This window comes from Sinohyriopsis cumingii, chromosome 12 (genome assembly GCF_028554795.1).
Source record: "Sinohyriopsis cumingii isolate HCF-2022 chromosome 12, ASM2855479v2, whole genome shotgun sequence".
Taxonomy (NCBI): Eukaryota; Metazoa; Mollusca; class Bivalvia; order Unionida; family Unionidae; genus Sinohyriopsis; species Sinohyriopsis cumingii.
The window spans coordinates 53,014,255-53,028,109 of record NC_142972.1 but is presented as its reverse complement, the minus strand read 5'-3'; the positions used below and the strand labels follow the sequence as shown (position 1 = coordinate 53,028,109).

The following is a 13,855-nucleotide window of genomic DNA, read 5'->3' as shown; positions in this document are numbered from 1 at the left end:
GCAAAAGGTCATCAATGCCGTTTGCAGTCCCAATGGTGTGGAGAGAGCCAAGCAACCACCTAAATGACTGTTACTTCTGCTTGGTTCCTCCTCTTTCCGGCGGAATAACGAAGCGAAAGAAGTCGAGAATAGTCTACCCAAACATTCCGTCTGCATTGAGACCAGTTCCACATGGTGAGGGACTTCCTATTCCAGAACCTCCAGCAGAATATTCTCTTGATTCATCTGACGAAGACAAAGGTGAGTCGACCTGTTCTTCTTCTGGTCCATCAGCATGCAGTGATCCAGATTTTCACTGTGGTGCATCATCAACCCCACACAGAATAACACAGGAAGAACTAAATGACCTGATTCGTGATTTGGACTTATCAAAGAACAAGGCAGAATTGCTAGGATCAAGACTCCAACAATGGAATCTTCTAGAAGAAGATGTCACAATTACTGCATATCGAAAGCGCCACCAGCAATTGGAGCCTTTCTTCAGAAAGGAAAGTAATCTGATATTCTGTTCCGATATTGAGGGCCTCATGAATGCTTTAAAAATCACTCATGACCCACAAGAATGGAGACTATTTGTGGACTCTTCGAAACTGAGTCTCAAGGCTGTGCTTTTGCACAATGGAAACATTCTTCCATCTATTCCAGTAGCGTATGCTGTCCACATGAAAGAGACATACGATAACTTAAGGCAGCTACTGAATTCCATTGAGTATAACAAGTACAGCTGGCACCTCTGTGGTGATTTGAAGGTAGTTGCCCTTTTAATGGGACTGCAGCAAGGATATACAAAATACATGTGTTTCTTATGCGAGTGGGATAGCCGAGCAAGGACTACATGAGGAAGGAATGGACTCACAGGCAGAATGTAGCCATTGGAGAGAAGAATATCCAACACCCAGCTCTGGTTGAGGCTCAGAAAATCTTGCTACCACCCCTTCACATCAAACTAGGTTTGATGAAGAACTTCGTGAAAGCCATTGACCGGACTTTGCCAGCATTCCGATACCTGCATGAAAAATTCCCTCGACTCAGCGAAGCAAAGATTAAAGAGGGAGTTTTTGTGGGTCCTCAGATTCGAGAGCTTTTCAAAGATGACCGGTTCAACAACTTGCTGGAAGGTGACGCGAAACAAGCATGGAATGCTTTTCGCCTAGTTTCTACAAACTTCCTCGGAAATGTTAGGGCAGAAAACTATAAGGAACTAGTAGAAGACATGTTGATGAAGTATAAGAAACTTGGCTGCAATATGTCTCTAAAGATTCACTTCCTTCATTCCCATTTGGATTTCTTTCCTAGCAACTGTGGTATTGTTAGTGATGAACACGGCGAACGTTTTCATCAAGATATCGCAACAATGGAACAAAGATACCAGGGAAAATGGTCCACTACAATGCTGGCTGACTACTGCTGGACACTCCTCAGAGATGCTCCCGAACAGCTGTACAAGAGACAGGCGAAGAAATCTAAGATGTAGTCAATGACTTGATTTTTTATAGGTAGGCTATTACAGTTGACCTTTTATTATTGGAATGCATTTCGTTATGTAAACATTAATTTCTTGCAGATTACAAAAAAACTAGAGCCAATTTTGCAATTTGACTGTCATATTCGTGTTCAGCACATAAAAATTGATAAGAATTGACTAATTTTATTTCAGTAACATGACTTTTGTAAAAATTTGTTGTCCAGTGTATTTCTCTGTGTCATTAGTGCTGCTGCTGGGAACAAGATATAACAGGTGGATGGCTCAAGAGATTTCATAGACCTTTTCGTTTAAGGCCATTGCTCCCAGAATTCAGCACTATGCGGCAATTGACGAACTTGTTTGTAGCCTTAATTGCTGTCCCTTAACTATCTGTCTATAACTGGGTTGTAACTCTTACTAGCATCTGGCTCATGGTAAAAAAACATCAGGTTTCATTTACTGTTCTGCATTTTTAAAAATAAAAGCAACCCACTTTTGAATGAAAGATTTTAGCGTCCAAATACTTCGTCTCTCCATTTCTATAATGTTTGGTATCACTTTGCACACTGGTTCATCTGAGAACTGATTGTCAAACATTTTGTCCAAAATATTTTTATCAACCTCCACAGATTCCATCAACTACCCATAAACTGCTCGCCGCCACTTACTGTTCTTCCCCAAAAGCCCCCTCGGCACAAGCAGCCCTTTTCACATAATATGACTTCATTTCTTGAAAGTTCAAACGTGTGTTGATCTTTTCAAATAGTTCAAAATGTATATTAATAATAAATCATTCCCCATATTATTATTGACTAATATTGAAATTTCAAGTTATAAAAGTAGTTCCGGGTTCGATATGCGAGACGGAAATTTTAGGTGTGCGATACGCAGTCACAGAAAGAACATCTAAATAGAAAACCTGATCAGTCACGTAAGAATAAATGGGGATGTAATAAAATAGTTGAAGGATGAGATAGCGAGCTGTAAAGATATTAAGTCAATCCTGCTGGAATAAAGGATGGATAGAAAGTTGATTGATTGATTGATTGATTTTATTTTTAACGGCGCATCAGTACTGTTAGGCTATTTAGCGCCAAACAAAATGTTATTTGTATAATCTTTTAAAAATTATAAAAGGTCTTATATCGATCAGCGATATAAAAGAACAAATGATTGAAATTAAAACGGTAAGATGGTAACGGTGCAAAATAAAGCTTCCCGATGAACGGGGGATGTAAATGTTGTATATTAATAAAAAATGATGAAAAGGTATTAAAAAGGGACGGTATATATATATTGCATAAAACTGCACAAGGTAATAGCATAAAAGTTAGAGTTTAAAGTAAATATTTACTCCTTTCAGGAACTCTGTAATACGAGTGATGTTTATAGTATCAAAACGTTCCTTCATGTCATGCACAATTTAATAACGATCGCGCGTAGGTTGCAGGTCAAAACACTCTATCATAAAGTGCTTAACAGTGAATGGTTCATTGCAAGTTAGAAAGTTGATAGAAAGTTGACATGTTGGTTATATCGTGGAGCTAATTTCTACAAATATGTAAGGTACCATTACGTTTGGATAAAAGACTTTCAAAACTTGATCTTAGCACAGATAAAACAATAAAAAAAAATATTTTAAACATCAGAAATATCACCCGAACACAACATAATGTGCTGCAATGTAGATAACTCGAGTGGTATAATATCCGATGAGGGTTTAGTTGTAAATTTATAAAAACTATACGGCATCACTTAAAAGTTCCGTATGTATTTAATTTTGATTTGTTTTTTAGACCTCTCCAGTGGCCTAGTGCGTCCGCCTCGGATGCGGGATGTCGTGGGTTCGAACCCCCGGCCGAGTCATATCAAAGACTTATTAAAATGGTACTAACATCTGCATCGCTTGGCGCTCAGCATTAAGAAGAAAGTGTTGGGACTGGTCGGCCTGGTGTCAGAATAATGTGACTGGGTGGGACTTCATGCTACATGTCTGCGGCATGATGCCCCAGTGTTAGACATCACTATAAACTGCCACACTGCAGACATCGTAGCGATATGACTGAAAACTTGTTAAAGCAACGTTAAAAATCCAAATTACACACACACACACACACACACACACACACACACACACACACACCACATTTTGCTTTTAAAGGTATCGTTATACCCTAGCGCCCCAAAGGTACAAATCCGACACGGGTTTTAGGCTCAGCCTGACATATCGTGCCAGAGTAAACGTGTAACCGGGATGAGAAGCACATACACAAAAGTACACGGTATAATCCTATACAATTAAAATAAGCCAAACACAGTCCGGGGTGGGTGGGTGTCAATCATGCTTGTATATTAATTCAAGACAAAGGAGACACAAACCAGACGTTTACAGAGGAACAGATTGTATTGAGGTACCTTACTATGCATTGGGTACAACTGGAAACCATGCCAATATAGAATTAAGACAGAACATTTCAAAACAATGGTATTCAAATAGGAAGACGAAAAACATATTAACTGAGTACATCTAAAATAAACATATGACAGAAGAAAATCACAGCTTAAAATGTGCATGACCATGATTACCTAATAGACAAGTATTTTTGTCCAACACATAACTATTTCAGTTTCAGTGTTAACATTCAAAGTACATATCGTTGTCCATTCCTAATTTGCCTGATAATGACAGTCACTCATTCATCGAGACATTGTTTTAAAATGATCTAAAGGACGAGGTAGAAATCATCCCATACAACGACGATAAATGTGTTTCATTCAGCAAGGATTTCATAGCTGACGGGTTAATGAAAGAAGGAAAGAAACGGCTGTTAGAAGACTAATCAGTTTCTGCAGATAGTTCTGGCTTAATTGGACCAATAAACGTATAAATAATGGAAACTTCCCTAGACCACTGAAACAGTATATTAAAATTTAATCTAAATATTTGGCGAAATGCATTTGCACGTACAAATTCACATATAGTTCTGAGAGGCATAACGAAAAATCTGTACCTCCAATAGAAAAGTTTTAATCGTCATGTAACAACTCAAGCATATAACATTAATCGGTATGTTCATGATGTCAAAGAACATTTTAACCTTCAAAACTTGAAAATCAAGATGAAAATTGTATAGGGAAAGAAATTGATACATTGATGCTTTGTAACATTTCAGAGGGGTTAAGAAATACCTGTATGGGAAATTACAAACTAGACCCTCTTTAATAGTACTGTGTACTGGGACTTAGATCATTATGTAAGTTTCAAGATAACAGTGTAGAAATTGAACTTTTAACAGACTATGACATGTTCTTGATGACTGGGGGTGAAGTTAGAGGTGGACTTAGCATGGTACTACATACATGCGCCCAAGCAAATCAGCCAAACTAGTTAGGCTAAAATGCTAACATACAAATATAGTGTAGAAGTGAGCCATGAGCCAAGTCTGCCCGTACAAACTATAGACAGGCAGAATAAAATGAATATTGCTATAAATATCAGACGACTATGATTCTATTTGTATTTTAGAAGTGGATATGTCGATTCCCGTTATCTCCATATAAATTAATTTCAATTGAAAATGATTTATCTCCCTTGAAGTTGATAAATGATTACAAAACTAAAAAAAAATAAAATACGGTAGCAGAGCTATTATGTGCGTTAAAGAAACAAAGAGAAAGGTTATTTTAAAGCAATGTTAAAAGCATTACATTAGGTTAAGTCTTAGAAATATATATAGAGCTGTCTTTTTTATCAACAACCATGGCTTAAATCAACATCAAACTAAAGACTGAGATGAAAAATAAACGTTTCAGAAAAGTCCATAAAAACCAATGAAAGTCAGTACAGATGAAAAATAAAAAATTTCCTGAAATATCTGTCATTTGCTATGACAACAATTTTCTAGGATGGTTTGGTGTTAATCTGACTGAAAAATGAGAAACTAAAATAAAGGAAACTAATTTATAGTGGATTTAGAGTATTAGAGTTAACCAAATGGCTGATGTACCAATGTACAAATTTTGCTATAACAAGCTCATAAACAAATATGATGAGAAAACTATTATAACAAATGAAGAATTTGCATACATTCGTGTTAAGACAGTGAGATGAAGAACAACATAAAGTTTTATGACACTAGAGACTATCATAAAACAACATATTTCATTAACCACAATAAATAAAAATTTTATTGCATCTTTCGCAGATGAACTGAATAGCGTCCGAATTAGAATGTTTTGTGGATTAATGTCAAAACATTAGTTATTCAAGATGGAGAATGAGAAAAGCAAAGTTTATAGAATATATTAAACATTCGTGATCAAAATGAGTTTGAATTTCGAGAAGTGTAAATATAGCTTATTTCGTCAAAAGGATAATTACCTGGAAATAAATTTGCAATCGTGGGATGTATAAAATCAAATGGAAATACAATATCATTGTCTGGGCATGGTGACACGCGTTAATTGGGTTGACAGAGTAAACATATGTATATACGGATATGTAAGCATTCTGTTATCACACATCTTGTATGGATACTCAAATTCCACCAAAATATATTTCTTTTGCTTTGTTTTAAGGAGGATTGGTAGAGAGAAAGGAACAGAGAATAAATATTTTAAACCGTTTGGCCATGTATTTAGAAAATGCATTAATCTCAATGTATTTTTGCCCCGTTGACATGAATTCTTTGTGTCATAAAGTTAATTATAGCTTCTTTGGCGTAAGCATGTTATTTTAACCAGAAAAATGTTAACAGCATGGATGAAAATTAGTTCAGTGGCGTAACTTCAAACTTTGTCCCCCCCCCCCCGGGAAAATTCGTGGCGTACACAAATCCAGTACACTAGAATTGAAACATAACGTTTTGTTTGTGTAAGAATACACATAGCTTTTGTTTGCAATAAAAAAATGTGTGTGTGGGGGAGGGTATTTGTTTTTATTTAAAAAGTATAATGTCAACATTTGCACTGGTGTTGATTCATATGTCCCTTAGCGATATATTATTAGGACAAAGGTAGAAAGGTGTTAAGAGCAGGAAACAGCCCCGCCATGGGTAATTATGCTATCAGTACTTTTCTCCTACAGAATCGATCAAATCATCCAATATCAATATCATAAAATAGGTTTTTACAACTTCCCTGATTTATTTATTTCCGATTTTACCCATGGTGTACATTTCAGGCCTGATACCCGAGTTCATTGTGTTGTCAAGGTAAGGACAGCAAAGATTGTAAATTTATGAAGAAGAAAGAAACAAACTTGATATCGATCTATGGGATTAAATTATTATGACTTTAGCTTGTTCTTCAAAACTCAGAGCTTTTAATATAAATACAATGAAGCACTATGAAATTTTCGACAAGATTTTGCTAAAAATAATCTTGCATGTAATTATCTATCTTATCGTTCGACCACCCATCCGTCGATCCATCCATCCATTCATCCGCCCAACTATTTGTCTGTCTGTTAATTAGTCATAGTACCTTTAAATAAGACACAAGCTGATTTTCTCCAATTTAAAAGCATTTACAAATATTACGACATGCTCATATTTGCCCCAACAGATTTCCGAAACGTAGTTTCAGACAAAAGGAAATAATTTATTAAATAACGATTTTACAATATTTGAAAGTGAACTCATATTCCTATATTAGAAAATCTATTTATACCAATAAAGTAGGTTTCCAATATTAGAAAATCATTGTCTGTTTATTAAAAAGTCGATATTCTAATATTCAAAAGTTGGACTAATTTTCTAATATTAGACTATCATTTTCAGATGTAAGGAAATGTCTGTTTATGGAGAGAAAAAAAATGCTTCATTATTAAAGAAACTTATTAGGTCTGAAATTTTTTACCGTATTTTTCATCTTTGTGTTCGATACATCCAGATTAGTTCCAACCCAAAATAAGCATTTTTAATGACATTAACGGTATCACATTCAGTAATAGTAATGAAAAACCTGCTACAAACCTTGAACATTGAAACAAAATATGCCACGTAGTTTTTCAACAAGAGCGGATATATTAATATACAGTTAAACTTCGACAGCCCGAGCTTCTACAGAACCATCATTTCTGAGTTTTTGGCTAGGTCGAGGTCATGAAGTCACCCACAAAGAGAACCATGCCAAACAATTGGGGAGTATGACCTACTGTGCTGCTAAAAGTTCTTTATTGGCAACATTGCATATTGACGCAGCTTGATTGAAGGTAAGTACTGGAGAGAATGGGACAGACACAAATGATAGATGTAGAGAAAGCGAAATGGGGGAGTTGATATATAGTTACAAAACAGATATTGATGGAAAGAAAGGCAAGGGCTTTAACATACAATTTTAATAAAAGCTAAAAATAGTTTGTGTCGTCCAGATATGTTTCTCGTCGTAAAAGAGATTTACTATTGTAAGGCACAGTAGGCCTATATATGCAAAATGATCTCTCTCTCTCTCTGGTCAAGTGGTCTAAAGTACTCGCACAAGCCTCTCTCATCTGTCCGCGTCTGCTCGACCAACGCAGGTATGTAAGAGTTGGTTAGTAGCTTTCTTTGGGTCGTTGGGTCTTCCTGGTTATTTATTCGAGTTTTTTATCCACCATATATACAGGCCAACCATCATGTATAACATATAAAGTGCTGACAATGGCGTCAATCCCCTCCCCCCCCCCACCACCACGTTGACAAAGAAAACAATAAGCAAAAACATATGGTCATTCAGTCATAAGCTTAGATTCCGTAATAAAATGTAAACAATACAAGCTGAAACAGGTCTTTGCCTGTCTCAAGCCATCTTCTAGTATCTAGCAGTAAACGAACATTTTGTACATAGAGACACTATCAAACCTTATTTTAACATATTGTCTTATTGGTGAAAGAATATCGGATTTATCATCCAATAATAAGGATTAATTTGGATAAGTATCGTTCCACTGAATTCTCCGCGTTCTAATATGCATTCACGTGCGATAACAACATTCTGAAAGTCCGCTTGCTGATTGGAATTGGGTCCTAGTATCAAGTTTGAAATGGTATTTGTATGTCGGGGTTGAAGTGTGACTTTGAGTGGAACATGGCATTCAAGTGATCGATGTTTGAGCTTTTCAAGTACTATTAATACTTATGATAAAAATGAAGACTGATACCAGGTTTTCAAGTGACGCTCGCTGGCCCCAAACGACGTATTTCGACCCGCACCAGGTATCTATTTCGACTGAGAACTTGGTCAGTACTTCGACTGACGCCAGGTATTCGAGAGACTTCAGGCCTCAATTAAGCAATGTATATCGACTAAAACCAGACATTCGAGTCAATCATGTTACAACAACTATCTGTTTATAGAGTTTTGAAGACTCAAAGGCTATAACAACAACAACAATAATAATAATAATAATAATAATAATAATAATAATAACAATAAAAAGAAGAAGAACAAGAAGAAGAACAAGAAGAAAAAGAAGTAGTAGTAGCTGTTGTTTGGGGTTGTTGTGGTGATGGCGGTGAGATCCGATGATATCGGTGGCTGTTTCACTCCCTCTACGATAGTTTAGTTCAAAGTATCTAGTTAGAGTCAAGAGGTAAACATGTTATCTGCTCACAATATTATCTGTGCACCGGACGAACTCAGCCTTTTAGAATTATGCATAATTCTATCTTTCCCTCTTGAATTAACGCAACGTTTCAGAATTATGCTTAATTCTGTTTCCGTTCTCTCAGCTTTAAGTTCATACAACCAATATGGATCGCACATAGAAAATCAATATCTTCATCCACCATGCCCAGGTAATGACACGCTACATTTATTTTCCTTAATCCGTCGAACACAAATGAGACCACCCCTGAGATATACTGTAACTCAGCTGTGACGGTCTTGTACGTGACGTCATCATATACATAACAATGCATTATATCCTATTTCTCATATAGTAACAAAGTTCCTTTCCAATAGACTTGGGCACCTATACATCACAAATATGGGAACCAGCGGAGCCAAATAACACTTAAATCTTATAAAGACGACCATCAAAACTGGATAGTATCATTATTTGTTTTGCTCGTAACTTGGAGATGGGAGTGACTGGAGGAAGAATTTCCATTTTTGTGAAGACTTAAGGCAGAGTGACGTGCACTTGCATATAAAAATAAGCTTAAATCATTCACAATACATTGCATAACAAATTGTATCTTATGTTTGCTCAGCTGTGCAATATGCATACACATTCACGCACATCTGTAAAACTGAATGTCCTGTGTCATGAATAAAATAAATACGAAACAAGACAATACCGATTGACTAAATCTACTCTCTGCATGTATTTGGATTCACAATTTATATCTTCTTGTTGAAGTTTATGTTAATTTATGTGTCGTGTGTATATAATCATTTGTGTGCATGAATCTAGAATAATAAACCTAATAGTTAATGATGTGTGTGTGTGTGTGATTTGGATTTTTAACGTAGCTTTAACAATTTTGCAGTCATATTGCTACGATGTCTGCAGTGTGACAGTTTATAGTGATGTCTAGAACTGGGGTATCAAGCTGTAGACATGTAGCATGATGTCCCACCCAATCACATTGTCCTGACAACAAGCTGACCAGTCCGCACACTAACCTCTTAATGCTTAGCGCCAAGCGAAGCAGCTGTTAGTACCATTTTAGTCTTTGGTGTCTTTGGTATGACTCGGCCGGGGTCGAACCCACGACCTTCCGCTTCCGAGGCAGGCGCTCTAACCACTAGGCCACCGGAGCGGTATATAGTTAATGATAAGTTATTGGTGTGGGTCGTTGCAAATGTAGGCTACATGCAATAATATGCTTCCCGATAATGTAATAGAAAATTGTAGATATATTCGCGTTACATGGTGCGTTTTCTCTCAATGTTCAACGCCTGATGAATTTACTGGTTGTCGTTTCGGTATCATCATCATCATTTAAATTATAGACGTTTTCGCCCATACGGGCATGTACGTCTGGTTAATGTCCATAAGCGGACTATTTAATTGATACCGGGGGAAGGAATTAGAGCCTCATCCCCCAGGCATTACTGTACATAAAAGGCACTATTTAAATGAGCTGTCAGGTCTTGGGTCAATATGACTGGCTTCATAGACCCTAGCGACCTGAATGTAAGGCTATACTCGAGTAAGATAGAGCCAGCACACACTCACGTTAAAGGTATCAATTCAGTTTGTATTAGCTGCGCATGGTGTCAACCAAGGAGTATGTGACACCAGTAGCGATTGGTCGCCACTATGACGTCACATCAGGACACCTAGGTTTTTATTCCCATGTGGAGGGTTAATTAATTGTTCATGAAGAGAGGGAAAAGTGCCTCTCCCTTCATGTATTTAATATGTGCTATGCACGTTTATTAAATTAATGTTCGGGGGTGGCGCGGAGGAAGGTTCGGTCAAGGAGGAGCTTGCTTACTAGGAAGGCACCTTGGTTTATCCAGGGTATAATTTATTTTGACTCCCTTGGCAAAAGGTTAATGAATTGTCGTCTTGACGGATTTTTTGGAGATATATTCTCTGCCGTATTTTTTTAAAGGTACCGCACCAGTGACCGCTTAGTGATAGTCTGTAGGTTATTTAAACTTTATCTATTGAGTCTGATTTGGGTGGGGTGGTTCTTGGTCTGGGTTCACCTTTTTGTGTATGGTTATTTAAACTTTCCTAGACTTGATGGTGCGCCGCTTTGTGCAGCTGGGCCTGATGGTCCTTCGGGTTTGGATCACCTCATATATTCTTAAGTGTAGGGTCCTAACTAGTTTCGCTAGGTATTTGGTTGCCGCATTGTGCAGCCGGACCTGATGGTCCTTGGGGTTTGGACCACCTTTTAGGTATTAATTTTGGGGTTATAGTAAGTTTTCCTATCTTGATAGACTTTGCCGCCTTGTGCAGCGGGCCTGATGGTCTTGAGCTTTTTAGACCACCTTATATATTCTAGTTTTTGGGATTTTATCTTGGTGTTCTCATTGTTGTCTCGAGGAGAGGCTGTGCCTAAGTGCAGTTGCGTTTGTTGTACTACATATAATCTGCGATGACCTTGCTGCAGGAAAAGATGTTAGTGTCCTTAATTTCATGTTGTAGGATTGTGATGCCCTAGAAAAATAATTATTTTTTTTTTAAAGAAAGAAAAAAAAATACAAGAAAAGAAACTTTTTATTTTTAATTTAGATTAAAGTTTACTGCAGTTTATTTGTTTCTATATGTGTGGGTTTAGGGTTGGGCTAAGCACTTGCTAATCAATCTTTATGTTTGATTTATTTTTCTAGTTTTTAGGATGAAGCTTAGTTTCGGTATAAGCAGTTCGGTGTATTTGAAATAAAAAATGTTCTTCTTTTCGTTGTGTACTGTATAATTGCATGACATGCAATTCGTTTTCAATATGCCATAGCATTTCGTGGGAGAGACTAAATGATGTATTTTCTATCAGGATGTGTCATCCATGCCAGATTTCATTTCTTCTTTATTGCTTTTGACACGAAACTGGATTGAAATGACACCTACAGCATTACCTGCGTTACCACTTGAGCTAATTGATTATATAATTTCAGTTCACAGGTGACTTATTTATCTAATCATGAGTTAAGTTTTGTCATTAAGCTTTCTATGTTAATTCATCCATTATAATATGAAAGTGGTATTGTTTTCATTTAACTGAAAATATAATATTCAAAAGCAAAATATATTATTTCAACTACATCGCTAGTTTACCGTTTCTGCTATCAGGTGGATTGGCAAAATAGGTTTCTTTATCGCGTACTCCACCTATTGTAATGCATACAGCATTACATTTTAAATTTATTAGCAGGACTAAATATTTGTATGTTTATTCTGAGTTACTGCATTTACAAGATTGTCTAAAATCTCATTGTCCTTCAATTTCTTCCTTTCCTCCGAAGAAGTGTTTATGCTTTGTCTGTTTCGCTTTTTATCTTCTTTTTATATTTTGACTTTCTTTGCTTTGTTAAATTTCTCTATGTCTTGGTGTGTTTTTTTTGTTGTTTGTTTGTCTGTTTTGTTGCTTTGTTGGTAAATTATTTTATGTCTAGGTCTTCTGTAGTGCTTATCTTCTATCTCATTGGCGTTTTCTCGGTTTCATTTGTGCTCCGATGAAGGTTGCACCAAACCTCTACAAGTCAAAATAACATCTGCGCTGATAACTGAAGCTATCAAATTCGCCTGCCGTTATCCACATGCCAGCTGAAGCTCTTGTGCATTTTTAATCTGTTTAATATTGTGCAGACTAAACGTTTAAAGTCCAGAAAGGAGACCCGCCTATGGTAGAGAATTTGTTCTTGTTTCCGTAATTTAAATACAAGAAAGAAGCAATTTTTACTGGAATGCCAGGGGCATATCTCAACAAAGTCGACGCCAAGCACGGTTTATACTTGTGACAGCTTTAATATCTATTCACATAATATGTTTTACTGATGTATTTTATGCTATCGCCATCGGGGATACACGACGCATTTTGTTTTGGAGTGGGGGGCTTGTTACCTAAAGAGAAATGTACTCATCTGGACGATAAGTTCTCATTGGTAAATGTCCCCTTTGGTGAGACATTTACTGGGTAATAATTTTATACTGCAATAGTCCATATTTTATTATGAGGACATTTAAAGGCTGGCTCAAGAACGACTGGTATAATCAGTTTTGCAACTTCTGCAATATCCAGGTTTGATAGTTGGTCAAACGTAATCTTCAATATCTTTCTGTAAAGCTTGATATATGCAACAGCAAGAACACATAATAAATTGCGACGGAAACCTTTCTTTACTTCAGCCGATATGTTCCAATGTATAAAGGTTATACTACTGACCGAACTGTACAATGTGTATTTTAGAAGTCAAAAGTTGACAGCATTTAGCAATGTAAATTTGACTTCAGGATTGCTTCTACAATGTTAAAAAAAATTGTGTGGTAAAAGTCCCCGTGCTATCAGTCAGTCAGTTGCGAGCACGTGAATGGTTTAAATAGTTGTACAGTTCCTCCGCGGACCTAAGGACATCTTCAACAACTTCTTAAGAAGCATGTTGTAGGAAGTGAGAACAGATTTTAAGTGAGGCATAGTAAATAAAGGTAATACTGATTGTGTCTTTTTCTGAACATTTGCCTGTTGATAGATGCTATTTATCCAACAATACAAGATGTGCTTTGCAAACGTTATTTTTTGCCAAAAAACTTAAATCGTTTTTGTGATTGAGCTATAAGTAGAAAATACTTTGTCATCTTGTAATTCTTAGACACGTCACCGGGGTATATTATGAGGTTCGCTTTTGTGTGTTTCTGTAACATTGCCATTTAATCAGCATTGAAAACAGAATCATCTGTGCTTTTTGAACAAAATTAACAAAATACCCAACCCATCTAACCCACTATCTATC

General features: G+C 36.5%; 1 protein-coding gene across 1 annotated transcript in view; it reads left to right on the top strand.

Moving 5' to 3' along the window:
- The first annotated feature begins 831 nt into the window (after positions 1 to 831).
- The window catches only part of LOC149786446 (uncharacterized), a 66,440-nt gene continuing 53,416 nt past the window's right edge, over positions 832 to 13,855 (top strand). The window contains exon 1 of the mRNA XM_089976891.1: positions 832 to 1,690. Within this exon, the coding sequence (XP_089833017.1) occupies positions 836 to 1,474 (639 nt within the window). The 5' untranslated portion in view covers positions 832 to 835 and the 3' untranslated portion in view covers positions 1,475 to 1,690. The remainder of the gene's footprint in view (positions 1,691 to 13,855) is intronic.